The sequence below is a fragment of the Pelodiscus sinensis genome, chromosome 11 (assembly GCF_049634645.1).
Source record: "Pelodiscus sinensis isolate JC-2024 chromosome 11, ASM4963464v1, whole genome shotgun sequence".
Classification (NCBI taxonomy): Eukaryota; Metazoa; Chordata; order Testudines; family Trionychidae; genus Pelodiscus; species Pelodiscus sinensis.
The window spans coordinates 39,393,057-39,410,439 of NC_134721.1; the positions used below are offsets into that span (position 1 = coordinate 39,393,057).

At 39.9% G+C, this 17,383-nt stretch overlaps 2 protein-coding genes across 6 annotated transcripts in view; one reads left to right on the top strand and one right to left on the bottom strand.

Annotated features, from left to right (window-relative positions):
* ECM2 (extracellular matrix protein 2) overlaps positions 1 to 15,733 on the bottom strand; it is a 42,914-nt gene extending 27,181 nt beyond the window's left edge. The window contains exons 1-2 of one of the 3 annotated variants that reach the window (XM_075939710.1): positions 15,439 to 15,733; positions 10,562 to 10,880 (exon numbers count right to left, since the gene is read on the bottom strand). In XM_075939710.1, the coding sequence (XP_075795825.1) occupies positions 10,562 to 10,856 (295 nt within the window). In that variant the 5' untranslated portion in view covers positions 10,857 to 10,880; positions 15,439 to 15,733. Of the gene's footprint in view, positions 1 to 10,561; positions 10,881 to 15,432 lie in introns of all 3 variants that reach the window. The other 2 variants (XM_075939709.1, XM_006127554.4) reach the window with 2 other exon arrangements.
* CENPP (centromere protein P) overlaps positions 1 to 17,383 on the top strand; it is a 296,833-nt gene that overhangs the window by 229,974 nt on the left and 49,476 nt on the right. The gene's annotated exons all lie outside the window — the stretch shown is intronic.

Below are 17,383 nucleotides of genomic sequence, written 5' to 3' on the forward strand. Positions count from 1 at the left end.
TGGCGATAGCTTATTTTTTCAACCCCTTCCATGTCAGAGAGTCTTTGAAGAAAGGTATTCCCCGTCTGTGGCAACAGAATGTTGATCAGATCTTTGTTCTAACCTAAGGCTTCAGATTATCCCCTGGGAAGAATTTCCATCTTCAGTAGACAGTCCATTCATTGGATTTTAAGCCAATGTTAAAGATATTGTCTTGTTTTTCTGTGTTTTTGTCCCCTGTACAATACTGAAACAGAGCTGGACGTGATTTTATCTAGTATCATAGATGAAAGGCAGTTTTAAACAGCACATTGCACCAGACTTGCTGGTGTGATCTCATCTACACTAAGTGAGATCATGCCACAGAGTATGTAGTGACAGGGTCTTCAACATGATGTTGTCAATGCAATGTGCCTCTTCTACACTGGGGCTGTGTCTATACTGGGCCACTTATTCCAGAAAAGCAGCCGCTTTTCCGGAATAACTTGCCAGCTGTCTACACTGGCTGCTTGCTTTTCCGGAAAAGCAATGACGATCTACTGTAAAATTGTCAGTGTTTTTCCGGAAAAACTATGCTGCTCCCGTTCGGGCAAAAGTCCTTTTCCAGAAAAACTGTTCTGGAAAAGGGTGAGTGTAGACAGCACAGTAGTCTCTTCTGCAAAAAAGCCCCGATCGCGAAAATGACGATCGGAGCTTTTTTCCAGGAAAGCGTGTCTACATTGGCCACGGACGCTTTCCTGGAGACGCGCTTTTTCCACAAATACTTATAACAGAAAACTGTTCCGTTTTAAGCATTTCCGGAAAAGGGTGCCAGTGTAGACGTAGCCTGGTTGTGTTGGGCCCGTACTGTTCCTGGAAATACTGGAAAGTTGGGTATTCTGAGGATATGGCAGTGGGCTACAATCAGAACATGTAGCATACTGAAGGCCTTTCTTTTCAGCAAGAATGGTTACCACATGGTTTCACATGGTTACCATATTTTTAAGATTTCAAATTAAATGTATGTGTTTCTTCAGTGACTATGAGGGTTTCCTCAAAACAGTTAAAAACTGGGGTTTCTGAGGGCTTGAAAGACAGAACTCTCCTCAGAAATGTCAGAGACAACAGGTCAAAGTAAAACCAAGCTCCTAACCAGAGCATGGGCAAGGTCCATCTCAGGATGGTCGAGCAAACCACATAAAAGTTTCTTTTGTTGATAACAGGCCAGAATCAGTGTCACAGAACTGGGGACATTTTTTTTCAAACCAAACATAGAACTCTTATTCCCACAGTTTGCAAAGCAGGTAGGAAAATTTCACTGGAGACTCCTCAATCTTGGGGAAAGCAAGGGTGCGCGCTCCCTTGGAAGCCAGCAGGAAGAAATTAATACTTCCAGCTTGCAAATAGACAAAGTCTGTGTTAACATGGTTGATAGAGCTTCAAAGTAGCCCTTCTTCCCACAAGTTGTTTTATCTGCATCTGCCATGAAACATACAAACTTTATGGTACTAATGTGCTATTTATCTCAATGGTTCTGGCTCACTACTCATTTTCTGTGGTCAGTCCCCATACAATTCAGACCAAGCAGAAGAGGAGTTATAGATTGAGGTGATTCATATCCGCCTCCCTGAAAGATAGGCCTATCTCCACTTTTCATCCAGCCTCCCTAATCTCACAAGAGTCATAAAGTGGCAACCCTTTTCATTATGGAGGTATGCAGAGGTCATGCCTGCTGATCCCTTCCTCCCTCCCTGCTAATGTGGTTCCCCTTGCACAGAGCCCTTTCTGCTTTTCTCTCGGGAGTTTGATCCAGGGGACTGGTGAAAGATATTCTCAAAATGAGCAATTAATGATAGTAGGTCTGTGATTTTAACTAAAAAAAATTTAACTTTAAAAGTAGCCTAAAAAATACTATGTGCTTGAACATTTTTGCAGATGAGCACACAGGACTTTCAATCTTTGGAAATATGGGGCAAATCCAGTAGTGGGTTATAACTAAAATGAGTTCAGTGGCTCCCTCAGCTTTTGGGTAAAAGTCTAGATGAACAGAAATGAACAGAACTGGGGGGTGAAGGAAACCATACATTATTTCAGTATGACTGATGGTCTCTGACAGAAAGATTGGAATGGCTAAAGCACATGCTATTTATGTGGTATTTTCTTCTATTTAATATAAAGAATGTTTTCAAATGAAAGGTTTTATGTAAATAGTGTCTATTATGAATGCATTATACTAGCACCCACTACAAGTATTATAGTCAGAGTTTTGTCAACTTTGCCAGTAAAAGCTCCTATTTTTAAGCTTGTTTTGAGATGCTTAGTTCAGTCTGAAAACAAGATCCAGGCCAAAAATGGAATTGTTCTAGAAAATGTGGATAAACATTTTTCTACCTTCCAAGTCATAAGAAGGTTTCAAATGTTCTCTATGTGTACAACACATCCTGTAACATAAAGAAAAATTTCATAAAATGAACTGGTGCTTTTGGATATGCAAACTCTAGAAGAGATTACTATGATATTTGACTAAGTTGTGGATACAGATCACTAATTGGGTTTACATACTTCACCAAACAGCCCTCCTATTATTATGATTAGGGTCTGATTTCAACAAACATAAGGCCACGTCTCCATTTGCCACACTGGTGTTAGATTTAGTAGGTCTAGTTAAGACCCACTAAATCGAATGCTGAGGGCGGCTACGGTCAGCGCTGGTACTCCTTGCAGTCATGAGAAGTAAGGGAAGCCAACGGGAGTGTTTGCTACTGTCAGCCTCCCACTGTGAAGACAGTGCCAAGTTGTCCTTAAGATAAGCCAACTCCAATTATAGTTGTGTACTTTAAGCTGACCTTACAGGTCTAGTATAGGCCCAAATTAAATACTCCATTATTAGTTCCCTAAGGTAGCAAAAGTTTCTTTCCCCCTTTCACTCCTGGCCCTCCCTCCCCCTCCCCCCCCGCATTACAAGATTGTTTTTAGTATACAGTTTTAAGACCTGCATGACTCTCTAGATTAAAGAGTCAGTAAGTATTCAGTGATATAACATGCAATATTTTTATACAGAATCAGTACATTTTGTCTCTTCCTGTGTAATCTTATTCAGTTAGTTTCTTTTAAATATCACCAAATTATAAATATGGACAGAGTAATGGGGAGTAATGTTAGTTCGAACCAAGGGGTTTAGTTCGAACTAACACGTCCCAGCGCGCACTTCCTGGTTCGAATCAGTTGTGATTTGAACTAGCGTGCCAGTGAGATCATGCTAATGAAGCACGGGATATTTAAATCCCCGCTTCATTAGCAATTTTGAATGCCTGCATTTGCATCCCTAGTTCGAACTAGGGTGCAAGTGTAGACATACCCTGAGTCTATAAACCCCTGATGCCCCACAGTGCTACCAGTGCACCCTCTTAACCCCTAACCCTCCAGCTCTACCAGTGCACCCCAGTTCGGTTAATGCACCCCACCCTCTCTGAACATCTAACTCTTCTATTGAATTCCAACCACTCTTTACCCTGCAGATCTGCCAGTGCACTAGTGAACACCACCTTTGCCAGTCCACCTCAACCACGCTGTACTCTAATACTGTTCCACACTGTGATATAGTCATGCTTTCACTCTAGGCACTATATGAGTGTCAAGTTATTGGTGGGGGAGGGTAGGAGAAGAGAAAAATAATCAAAAGTTTGTACACCAGGAAGGAAGACTTCAGAGAGTTGTGTTCTTTGATTGCAATGGTGAGGCCTAGTTACGGATAGAATGGGAAGGTGGCAGTTTGGAGGGGAGAAAGGACTGAATGGATCAGGGACATAGCTGGAGTCCTGTGCCAGAACAGAGCTGGAGGGATGCAGCTGATTATGTATGCGGGATGGTGGTGAGGGTCAGTTGCAGCTGGCTTACTATGCTAATTGTGAGACATGGTAAGTGCAGCTATCTAAATCAGTGGTCCCAACGCGATACCCATGGCGCCATGGTGCCCACCGGGGCATTTATGTGCATCTACCTAGCGCCGCCCCTGGGAGTGCGGCACATGTGTGGCCCCGGGTGTCCGGCCCATACACAGGCTCCGCCCGGAGTTCCCGGCGCATGCATGGCCCAGCAGCCCCGCACAGCGCCTGCCACCCAAAAAGTTTGGGGACCACTGAAAATGACTGCTAACTGCTAATAAATGACTTCTGAAAGCAGCATTTTAAGGAGTTTTTTTTTTAAACCTAAGAAATTAAATGGTGAAAAAAGTTTATGGAGAGTTAAGGTTTTTGATCTTATGTCATCCCCTTGTAAAACATAGTTGATCAAATCTCAACTTTCTAAAAACCAAGAAATGCACAATTGAGGTTGCTCATGATATCTTAATACATCTTTCACCTGTGCCCAAATATACATTCTTAACACACATATATTTGCCAACTCCACAGTTGCTGAAATGTACAAGCTCTTCACCTTTTCCAGTCATTCACTCTCACCCACAGGATTACAGAAAAAAGAAAATTGCCCCCACCATCTCCTCTCTGCTCTCCTGGAGCTGGCTAATAACTATTTGGAAATATTTGTATACACTCCAGGTGCAGTCAATGTATTAGGTACCCACAATGTACCTACATTACATGTTCAAGTCAGAAGTTGGGCCTGCTTGGCAAAATTGTGTTTGTTGATCCTACTTGGCCCTACTGTGAGGGGACAGCTATGATTGTGATTAAGGCTACAATTTAGTCACTGAGGTAGCGGAAGTCACAGAATCAGTGTCTTCTAGGGAACTCCATGACTTCAGCTTGTGGTACTTCAGACCTACAAGGTATCCTTGTTGCCTGCAGAAGCAGGAAACTGTACCCTGCCCCAACACTACAAACCACAGACGGCAGGAGCTGCAGATGCCAGGGGTTCCCTAGAGCCTTCCAGCTGGTGCAGGCTGCTACTTAACCCTGCACAGCTGCACCGCTTTAGGTGGTGTGGGGATCCCAGATTCTCATTTTTAGTAAAAGTCAGGGACATGTCATGGCTTCCATGAAGTTTTCTTGTTTTGTTCATGACATGTCCCTGACTTTTGCTAAAAATATCCATGAAAGAATGGATATTAGCCTTAATTATTATTTAAGATCTATTTTTTGCACCTCTGATGCATGTTAGAAAAGGGAAGAGCTGCATGTATACTTTCAAGATCCACCATACATCATTTCTGAAGAGTAGCATGGTAGAATATGAAAGCACTCTAAGCATTTATTGTCCAGGTCAAGTGAGTATGTATAATGTCAGGTTTAACTGTATTGAATGGTAGATGCAGTAGTTAGCTCTGCTTGTTAAACGTGTGTTTGTATGATCTGGAGATTAGTTTGAGATGTGAGACAGAGATATGACTGTGATATGAGATCTTTGTTCTTTACCCTCATTTGTGTCTACTTTCAGGATGCAATACACATAATTTTTGTGCAGAATTCTGTAGATTATGTCAATAGTAGCATAAGGCTTTTATTTTACACTATATTTTCAGAAGTGATATGGAATATGAGTCCATTCCAATGCTTTTAATGATGTTTAAGTGAAAGTGAGACAATATCCTGAGTAAGTGTAAGGTGCTTGTAAAAGAACATGAAATGGTTTTAAAATTGTATCCATCTGGTATTTTTTTCTGGGGTGTTGGCTAAGTGCATGTATATGGGCCTCTCCATGGAGCATCATTTTGTAGTGATGGAGAGGCTTTCATGTTCCAGTGACCCCCAAGAGTGACACTGTCTGGAGTCATGTACTCCCTATGGGTCACCCATGACAGAATGGGCAAGGGAGAGATTCCAGACAAAGTGTGATACAAGAAGTTCTCAACGGCAGAGCAGATAGGATAACTGTACAGTGAAGATGAAACTGTTGTGTAATGTTACAGCGGCTGTGAAGGTGGATGAAGGCTGCAGCAGATAGAGGATGTCCAATTGTTGTGGTGTCCATGCCATTGGTTTCAAGCCCTCTATCTGTTAGGGTACGTCTACACTGCCTCCCTAGTTCGAACTAGGGATGCAGATGGAGACAACCGAAGTAGTTAATGAAGCGGGGATTTAAATATCCCGTGCTCCATTAACATGATCTCGCCGGCGCACTAGTTCGAATCATTTTTTGAGGAGTAACATTAGTTCTGACTAAGGGCTTTAGTCCGAACTAACGCGTCCTGGCGCGCACTTCCTGGTTCGAATCAGCTGTGATTCGAACTAGCGCGCCGGCGAGATCATGTTAATGGAGCGCGGGATATTTAAATCCCCGCTTCATTAACTACTTTGGTTGTCTCCATCTGCATCCCTAGTTCGAACTAGGGATGCAGTGTAGACGTACCCTTAAGGACAGTGTGGCGACTTGTGCACTAGTCTCCCCGCTTTAAAAGAAGTCCTGCACAGTGGCGATGGGAACAGGACAGTGAGATCTGGAAGGTCTCAGTCAGAGACCGACACACATACAGTGGGTGTGTGATTCAGTCATCTAGCTCGAGGACTGAAGCAGGTCGAGCGTCTCATCTGCTGCACCTATGACTGAGCAGTCCTCTTTAGGACCCACTCTGCTCACCCAACATGGGGAGGAGGCTAGAAAAAGTGCCCTAAAATAGTCTTGCTTCTTTTCCTCCTGGCTGGATAACCGCATCCAGCAGGATCACCATGCCAGTGGTTGAAAATGTAAGAAACTTTTCAACTTTGTAACCTGGAACATATGTACCCTAATGGACAACTCAGACAGTGACTGACCAGAGAGACATACAGCTATTGTTGCTCATGAATTGAATTGGTTTAACATTGATATTGCTGCCTTGTCCAAAACTAGAAGAGCTGATGAAGGACAGGTGAGGGAGGAAAAAGGAGAATACACTTGCTTCTGGAAGAGAAAATCTTTTAGATGAACCTCAATTGTATGGAGTAGGATTTGCTATTAAGTACAAGATCATAAAGTGCTTCTCTGAGTTGCTAGTAGGCATCAATGAGTGGCTTATGGCACTCCAATTGAGGCTCACCAAAAACCAGCAGGTAACTATTGTGATTGTCTTTGTGCCAACAATGGATGCCGATGAGGATGTAAACAAAGATTTCTACTTTCAGCTGGAAACCATTTTATCAGAGACTCCTAAAGAAGTTAAGATGATTCTTCTGGCGGATTTCAATGCAAGCACTGGATGAGACTCAGACCTGTGGAAAGGAACAATTGGGAAAGAAGCAGTTGGAAAAGCAAGTCAAATGGAATCCTGTTCATGACCAACTATGCTGAACATGAACTCATCATCATGAACACCATTTTTTGACAAAAGGACAAGTTCAAAACATCTTGGAGATATTCGTGTTCAAAGCATTGGCATCTTCTCAACTATGTGATAGTTCGTGCTTGAGATCATAGTAACATACGTCTCACAAGAGCAATGACAAATGTTGATGACTGCTCGACTGATCATCACCTCATTCAATCCACAATGAAAATTAAAATCGCCCCCAAATGAAGGCTGCAAAAGAAACAAATCAGGTGCAAGCTGAAGGTTCAAGATCTGAAGCACCACAGTAAGTGTGACCACTTCCAGACAGTCTTAGAAGAAAAATTTCCATCAGAGTTTCTGGAAGAAATTGAGGAACATTGGAGCCAGCTGAAAGCAATAATCATCAATACCTGTGAGGAAACCATGGGCTACCACACCAGACAGCATCAGGACTGGTTTGATGAGAATCATGTTTAAATCAAGCATCTCATCAATGAGAAGAGAAAGACATTTTGTGCTTGGCAGAATGATATAAATTGCAATACAAAGAGAGAAGCCCATGCAAAGGCGAAGGTGGAAGTCCAACATAAAACCAGAGAACTCAAGAACAAATGGTGGCCTGAGAGAGTGCACGAACTCCAACATTTTGTGGATATCCATAATGCACATGGTTTCTTTAGTGCTATTAAAGCTGTTTATGAGCCAGTTTGTCATGGCATGAACCCACTTCTCTCAAAGGATGCAACCACACTGGGAAGAATATTTTGAAGATCTTTCTTAATCGTAATTCCATGGTTGCAGATGAAGTTCCTAAGCCAATCCCCCAATGACCTTCTAGTGATGAGCTCAGAGACCCTCCCAATTTGTATGAGGTATACAGTACCATCAAGCAGATGAAGAACAACAAGGCAGCAAGTCCAGATGGTATCCCCACTGAAATCTTTAAAGACGGTGGATCAGAGTTAATTCAGCAGCTTAGCCTGCTTAGCCTTAAAATCTGGATAAAGCAGGAGATACCCAGTAAAATGAAGGATGCCTTGATGGTTACCCTCTTTTAAAAAAGGGGAAAAAATGGACTGTGGAAACTATCATAGTATCTTTCTCCTTGCCATTGCAGACAAAGATCCTTGCAACCCATCTTCTGCCCCATCAGAAAATATTTTACCCAAGTCAAAGTGTGGCTTCCAACCATGTCGCAGAACTGCAGATATGATCTTCATTGCATGGCAGCTGCAAGAGAAGTGTCGGGAGCAAAACTGACCACTGTACATGGCTTTTATTGATCTAACTAAAGCCTTTGAGTCAGTGAATCACCGTGCCCTTTGAACTGTATTTTTGTGCCCTTTGGCCTGTACTTTTGAAGACTAGATGTCCTGATATACATCAGTGTCCTAATGCTGCTTCATGACAACATGAAAGCAACTATTCTGAGCAGCACTGCCTCCCAGAGTGAACCTTTCAAAGTACAAACAGGAGTCAAACGGCTGTATCATTGCCCCAACTGTATTTTCAGTCTTTATTGCTGGCATTTTTTACTTAATTGCTGGGAAGTTCCCAGCTGGCATTGAAATCATCTGCAGAATGGATGGAAAGCTGTTTAGGCTTAGCAGCCTGAAAGCTAAGAGTAAGATCTCCACCACATCTATAGAGGAACTTCAGTATGCTGATGACAATGCAGTTTTTGCCCACTCTTGGAGAGATCTTCAGGCTATCTTGAATGTGTTTGCTAATACTTATGCATATCTAGATCTCATCCTCAACATCAAGGGTATGTCTAGACTACATGTCTTTGGCGACAGAGGCATGTAGATTAGGCTACCTGGCATAGGAAAATACCTCATCCCACAAGGTATAACGGGGCGGTTGACAAATGCCTTTGATGTCGACCGTGGAGCATCCAGACTAACGTGCTGAGCCGACAAACAGCTGATCGGCTCAGCACGGCAGCCATTTAAATTTAAATGAAGCGGTGATTATTTAAATCACTGCTTCATTTTCCTACGCCGGGTATCCTAATCTACATGCCTCTGTCGCCAAAGTTCTCTATCAGCCCTCTATTAAAATCAATGGAGAGGCACTGGAGAATGTTGGTAATTTTCTCTGCCTTGGAATTTGTCTTTCATCCAGGACAGTTATTGATGTGGAAATCCGGCATCATCTGGGCTGTACCAGTGCAGCTTTTGCTCATGTATGGCACAGGGTTTTTGAACATTCAAACAGACACCAAACTTCTTGTCTATCAAGCCGCCATTCTCCCAACACTATTGTATGGGTACGAAATCTGGACAACCTACAGACATCATCTGAAAGTCCTTGAGAGGTATTACCAATGCTGCCTTTGCAAGATCTTGAAGATCAAATGGGAAGACAGGCGCACTAACATCAGTGTTCTGGAAGAGGCAGAGACCATCAGCATTGAGACAATGATCATCCGTCAGCAACTTTTCTGGACTTGTCGTGTTCAGATGCCAGACCAATGCCTCCCAAAACATGTCATGTTTTCTCATCTAAAAGGACACCGTAACATGGGAGGACAATGGAAGTGTTATAAGGATTTCCTAAAGGATAACTTAAAGAAGTGCAACATTAACATTGAAACTTGGGAGACACTTGGCCAGGATTGCTCAAAATAGAGACAAGTCCTACGCAATGCCTCTCTGCATTTTGAATTTGCCTGTCGACATGCTGATGACGAGAAGAGGTGCAGGAAGAGGCACTTCTAGTCATAGTCAACAGCCTCCTGCTATACCTGGAAACATCTGTCCTGGCTCTAATAGAACTTGTGGTTCAAGGTTTGACCTTATCAGCCCCCTTGGGGTCCATAACTCTGATGGAAGATGATCATACTTGGCAACAAGTGATCACCTATCATCATCACATGCCTGAATTTGGAACTTCCTGAATCTTGTAGTGCTTAGAACTGGTGTAGATATGTGCATACTGAGACACTGCTCAAAAAAAGTAGAAGGAAGATGGCATGGACAACCTTTTTGTTCTTCAGTAGTGTTAGATAAGATCCCGTGGGTGAGAGTGAGTAGATGGTACAACATGTAAAGCATTTGTACATGTCAATGACTGTGGGGTTGGCAGAGTAAAGGGGTGCCTGTGTGTGTGTAAATGGGGCATATTGGAGTATTCCTGAAAGATAGCAGAGTTAAGTTTGCATGAACAACTTTAACTAAATGTTATGGTTTGAGTTTTGCTGAACTCTACATATCATTAAGTAACTTTAATTCTTCTTTCATGTAAAATTTTACCATTGAATTAAAATGTCTGTGTTTGTGTATGCAACTTAAATTTACAGTGGAATGAGTTTCATTTAAAGCAAAGGAAAAGTGCGACCCACGGTGAGCAGTGATTACAAGGTATAATGCAAAATCATTGTTCTCTTCTTACCTGGTAAGACACTGTAACTGGATTCATGTCCGCCCAAACCAATAAGAGAGTCAAATACTTCTGTAATGTCATCATCAATATTAATAAGGGGAATGCTTGGTACTACAGCAACAGTAGTTGAAGTCTCAAGTTGTAATTGTCTGTTTCGTCTGTGGTTTACAGACAAACCCTTTCTTGATCCTCTATAGCGCATTCTCCTTCTTTGCCTCCTAGGAATTTCATTGGTTTGATTTTGAGCAAAATCAATAAACAAACTGACAAACAGGAAATAATAAAACAAAGATGTAGTCTGCATGTTTTTCCCTTCACAAGCAGTGCCCTGAAACAGAAAAAGTGAAATTCAAATACAGCTTTTTGTAGTATACGTTATTCACTGTAAGTTTAAAGGACAGTTATCAGAAAATGCTTAGACTGCTTCCATGTCCGAAAACGGCAGATTGGCATGGATGGTTTAATTGTTGGATAAAGTCAGCGGTGATAGAGTTCTCCAACCAGTTGTGTTATGACTCCATAGTAGAGCAGTACACTTTAATTCAAATATAGCCCTGAATACATGGCTAACTTTTTTTAACAGATAAGCACCTAATATGTGTTCGGGCAGCACGTATCTGGAAATCCCTTCCTGAAGATGGAACAGATTTCCAGATCCAAACTGCCAACTATGTTTTTATTTCTCATCTAATAAGTAACTGGCCCTTCCTTACTAGTAACTAACTAGTAACAACTATTTGGGGCTGCATTGAAGTTTATAATGATAGTTCAGTGTACTCTCAGAGAAGAATTGCTAGCTTTCTGTTAGATACATATCGTGCCTCCAGCCCAGGCAGCAGACAAGAGTTCATTGATGGCTGTAATTGAAGGAATACTTTCTCTAAGCCTTGACCAACATTATTGTCTCAGTACTACAGGATCTGTATGCCTTAAGAAGAACTGGGTAATTCATATCCTGGCAAATCCACCTTTTTCTGTTGTGTCCCAAACCATCTTTAGTGAATTACATTAGGTCTATAATCCGAAAGGCTTGTTCCATATTGAATTTTCTTCTATGCTATTAAAAATACATCTCAAAATGGCTAAAGGTCATGAAGCTCTTATGTTGAACCAGTTATCAAATTATGTTTACTGTCACCAATGAGCAGGGTTAAAAAAACATTTTCTGGAATGCAGCAAACATACCACACAGCTGTTTTTCATGTGTGGAATGCATTCCAAAAAGAGAAATATGTGGCAAGTATTTTAACAGTTTTGTGTCCTCTGTCTTATTGTGACAACCTTGGATCCTGCAAAGATGATAAAAATGAGATCTTCTCTGATGAGGACTTGTGATTTGGAATATATCTTATCACCTTTATAGACTAGACTACATCCTTACATTAAAGGCTTTTCTATCTTAAGCTCTTCAAGGAGGTTTTGTATTTATCTTTGTGCTTGTAAAGCACTGAGCACATTAGGGATTAGCAGAGATTTTGTTCTGGCACTGGCTTTCCTTGGTCATACTGACTTTTTGTTATTCCAAATGAAATGTTTAGTTAATTCTGTTAAGTGTTCACAGTCTTTTGAATTTTTGTCATACCCTTAAAATAAGGGTTGCATTACTCTAGGTCAGTGGTCCTCAATCTTTTCACTCATCTCACCCCCCCCAACTCTGTGTGTGTGTGTGTGTGTGTGTGTGTGTGTTCATGCAAACCTCTCTCTCCTCTCTCTCTCTCTCTCTCTCTCTCTGTATGTCTACACTACCACTAGTTCGAACTAGGGTGGCTAATGTAGGCATTCGAAGTTGCAAATGAAGCCCGGGATTTAAATATCCCGGGCTTCATTTGCATCTTGCCAGGCGCCACCATTTTTAAATCCCCCTTGGTGCGGACTCCGTGCCCGCGGCTACACCCGGCACGGAGTAGATAGTTCGAATTAGGCTTTCTAATTTGAACTACCGTTACTCCTCATGATCAGGGATTAGAGTTGAGAGCAGAAGCTGTGGCCAAGACATAGTTGTGGCTAAGGCTTAGCAGGGCAAGGTATGGTGCTGAAGTTGGGAGTGGTGCCAGAGCAAGGCTTTCATTTGCCCAGTGGGCCCTGACCCGTACCCTACCATACTTCCCCCAACATTCCTCTGACCCTCCCCCCCCCCCCCCCATGGAATAGTCACCATAGTTTGGTGGCCTCTGCCATATTAGCTAGAATAGTTCAAATGCAAAAATAGACTTCACTTAAAACAAGATTCAAAATGGCAATATTTTGGGATCCCAACAATTGGCAAAAATGAAGTTCCTTTTAAAATTTATACTTTCACAAATTACAGTACAAGATCCATTTAAAATGATAGTGCCTTCAATATTAGGAAAGGTAAACATTAGTAGCTGATATCTTTTTAGGTGTCCATTTTATAAAAAAATATTTCTTGGGAAATTGCTGCTGTTTTTCATATTTGCATAGTATTAGTGATGAAATTGCTTGCATGACATCTTGAGTATATATCAAAGCCTGAGAAATGTAGATCTTTTTACAATACCAAAACTTTTGTATATCCTGTGGAAACCATAATCACATGTTTACAATACACATGCATGGGCATTACATTTTTATAAGCTCTTTCTTACACAAAGCACCCACAAAACCCTACATTTTCTGTAATTTTAAGGCTTAAACTAGTTTTTGGTTTGTTATGTTGAGAGTATACATAATGTGTGTATGTGACTATCCGATTTCCTTGACACAAAGCATATGATGGCTTCCATGTTTTTCAAGACTCTTGTAGCGGAGTTTTCAGATTTTAGTTATTGTACAAGAAGTTAGTAAATAAGTTTAGAGGGGTAAGTTTGTACTTACCTCTTTATAATAATAATCTTTATTTAACTGCTTTTATTTGAGGATGTATGAGTACTTTACCAAACATTAATTAAGCTAGGTACGTTTTATTCCTATTTTACAGATGGGTAAACTTGAGGTACAATGAGGTTATATCTCTCACCCAGGTTCATATACCGATCTAGTGGGAGAGTTGTGAACAGAATCCAGGATATATTACACCTAAGTGCCTTCTTCGATCAGTAGGATCTACATCCTCCATTATGCTATATGCACTGTGACATTGAATATTGGTACATTTTTTCTTATGAGAAACAAATATTAATGAACATTCCAAACACAGAAACTCATGAAATATCCTAAATGGTGCCTTTTTTCAAAGATTGTTTCCTGTTTCTTATTATTACGGATGTGACCAAGGGGAAGTGGCTTAATCTTTTTTGTGAGTGTGTGATTTGTAATTGACTTTTGATTTTCGATAAATCTGCCCAGTAGGTTACAGAACAATAGATGGACCAAACTTTAAAAGGTTTGAAAGAGATGATTTTCGCATGACATCAAGCACTCAGTGGCACCTTTACAGTTACATCTTCAGGTTACATTGTATAATATTGTGACTGTAATTACATACACAAGAATTTAATTGTAAATGAACAGTGATTGTTTCAATAGATAATTATAACTCATTCTTGTAACCAGAGGTTTACCGATATTATATTATATCTTTCCCATACTTCTTACATATATTTTTAGAATTCAGACCTATCAATTTCATTGTACAGCCGGTCCCCGAGTTGCAAACAGTCAACTTACGACCGTTCGCAGTTACGACCAAAGCTGTCGTAAATGGCAGACCCCGAGTTACAAATGCGATCCGCGCTTACGAACAGCACGGTCGCATGTAACTCTATGGGGTCCAACTTACGAATAAACCAAGTTACGACCAATTGCTTGGTCCGTAACCGGTTCATAAGTCGGGAAGAGGCTGTATTAACTTTGGAATCATTCTTGCAGTTGTGGGACTGCAGTGCTAATTACAGGTATCACAAAGTAAAACTACACCATAACTAGATTTTCAGTAAGGTAAAGTAAAACTAGTTTATGTAATCAATTCCTGCTAATGTATGTGAACTCAAGTGCTATATTTTAGAATCAAGCACATTAATTTCTCAAAGCTGAATGGAAGTATAATGCTATAATTTTTCCAGCTAGTATGCTTGACTGATGAGAGGAAAAAAAGGCCATACAATCAACTGGTGGTACCTTTTGCCCCCATTGTTTACACTCTTGAATTAGCAAACATAATATTTAGCACTGTGTAGTCAAATTTTAATCAAATGAAAATTAAAACAAATTTAAATTTGAACAATTGAAATATAACTGTAAATCATTGCATATTACCAACACTGTGACTTGCAGAGCTAATTGATATGTTGAAATTAATTAAATACTCTTGTAATTGTTTCTTAATATGCTAACCAATAGTTTTGCCCAATATAGTAGATTTTGTCGATTGGGTTAATAGGATATATTTTCTACAAAAATGTTTAAGTCATGCTTTTGTATAAGGATTTTCTTTGCTGTTCACCTACCATGTGTAATTAATTGCCACTTAGTTTTTCTTTCTCACTGTGTTCAGTTTCTGTTATTTTGCCTTATGTGACAGGAAAGAGTTAATTTCTAAACAAATGATCCTTCAGAAACACTCCTCAGGGAGTATTGCATACTTTCTTTGTGTGACTCTATTCAGAGTAAGAACAGAAATCTCTGAATTTTTCTCTCACTATGCATTAGGATTAAAATTATTTCTAAACATTATCATACTGTTATTGAAATTAATTATGATTAGTTATGCCAAGCATTCATATGGAACAAAGAAGCCAAGATCACCCAAAAATGCATACTTCCTTAATTTAGAAAAGCTTTTATATATATAGTATTTCTATAAACAACTAATCTTGTTAACTTTAAACATATTTGCAATATATTAAACACCACACCATTAACATGTAGTTTAAACAATTCAATACCATTCTGTAAGCAATAATTGAAAAAGTAAAACATACTTTTACCTGGTAATCTAACCTAAAAGTAGATTCTGCTTGATGTCATTTAGTCTCCAGTTCCAAATGAAACAAAACCAGACTGGTATCTTTAAAACAAAGAGAGCAATAGTCGGAGTTGTTAAAACATGTTAGATGACTCCTTAGTGAAGTCTGAAATAGCTTTTTTCCCTGGGGACAAAGTGCTGTTCTTTTCTGGTGTTCAGAGAATCATCTAATAAGTTATTCAGAAAACTAAAAACCTCACTTTGGGAAAATGAAAAGCAGCACAATGCATTTGGTCCGTAGGCTGACAAGGCACAGCTGGAAACGCTCTGTAAATGACACGCTTATGTAAGTAACAACAAAGTGCATATTTTTCAAGGGAAGTAGAACAGATTTGTACTTTGTTTAATTCTTATTCTGCTATAAAAGTTTTGAAATAATTTTCCAGGTGACATATGTTTATTGTGGATTTATTATACTTGGAGAGACTGTATGCCTATCCAAGCATAACTTTTCTTTCCTTACGTAGATGTTATAGTTTTTCCAGAATTCACATTTTATCCTCATTTCCTTTCTCATTCAAGATTTAGCATAAAACTTGTCATGTTTTTTCATTTTATTCTTTTACAATAACTGATTTCACCACAATTGTAATCTACACATGAAAAATAAAGAACTGAAGCATTTTCCCTTTCTTAATTATTCTAAGGGCAATTACATTGTGAAATACAACACTGAAGCATAACTCCCTGCATTAATACTGATGTTAATAACCCAAACATGAAAAGAGGGGAGAGAGACTATGGTGCATTATTACAAGTTCTCAGTATGCCAATGACACCAATTCCCTCACACTCTTGAATTTTTCTAGACTTACAGCTTGGTGAGACTTGGAGTATGCTTAGTTTCAGAGATGAGAAATGTAGTTAACAGATGGAGTTGACTGAGGGACTTCCAGGGCCTCTTAAACTTTTGAACAATTATTGTTTGTTTGAAGCCACACAGAAATTTCTAAAAAGATAGTTGTGGAATATATAACCATTTAGTTTGCCATAATTGCTAGTCAGCATGTGTGTGATGAAAAGATGCTAGTAAAACATATTACCTCTTCCTTCAGTTATTCTGGTTATCATAGAATCATAGAATACTAGAACTAGAAGGGATCTCAAGGGATCATCAGATTCAGTCATCCTTCATGGCAGGACCAAGCACAATCTAAATCATCCTTGATAGATGTTTATCTAACCTGTTCATAAATATCTCAGATGACGGAGATTCCACAAACTCTCTAGGCAATTTACTCCAGTGCTTAACCATTCTAGCAGTTAGGAAGATTTTCCTAATGTCCAGCCTAAACTACTCTTGCTATAATTTAAGCCCATTGCTTCTTGTCCTATCATCAGAGGTTAAAGGGAATATTTTTTCTTCATTCTGCTTGTTACATTCACGTAGGTACTTGAAAGCTGCTATCATGTCCCTCACAGTCTTCTCTTTCCCAAATCAAACAAACCCAATTCTTTCAATCTTCCCTCATATGTCATGTTTTTTCAGACCTTTAATCATTTTTGTTGCTCTTCTCTGAACCCTCTCCAATTTCTTCTTGAAATGTGGTACCCAAAAGTGGACACAACACTCCAGTTGAGGCCTAATCAGTGCAGAGTAGAAAGGAAGAATGACTTCTCCTGTCTTGCTCAAAATGCTCCTTTTAATGCATCCCAAAATTATGTTTGCTTTTTGTGCAACAGGGTCACACTGTTGGCTCATATTTAGATTATGATCCACTATGACCCCTAAATCCCTTTCTGCAGTATTCCTTCCTAGACAGTCATTTCCTATTTTGTATGTGTGAAACTGATTGTTTTTCCCTAAGTGGAGTACTTTACATTTGATCTTATTGAACTTCATTTTATTTACCTCATTTTGAATTATAACCCTGTCCTCAAAGCACTTGCAATCCCTCCCAGCTTGG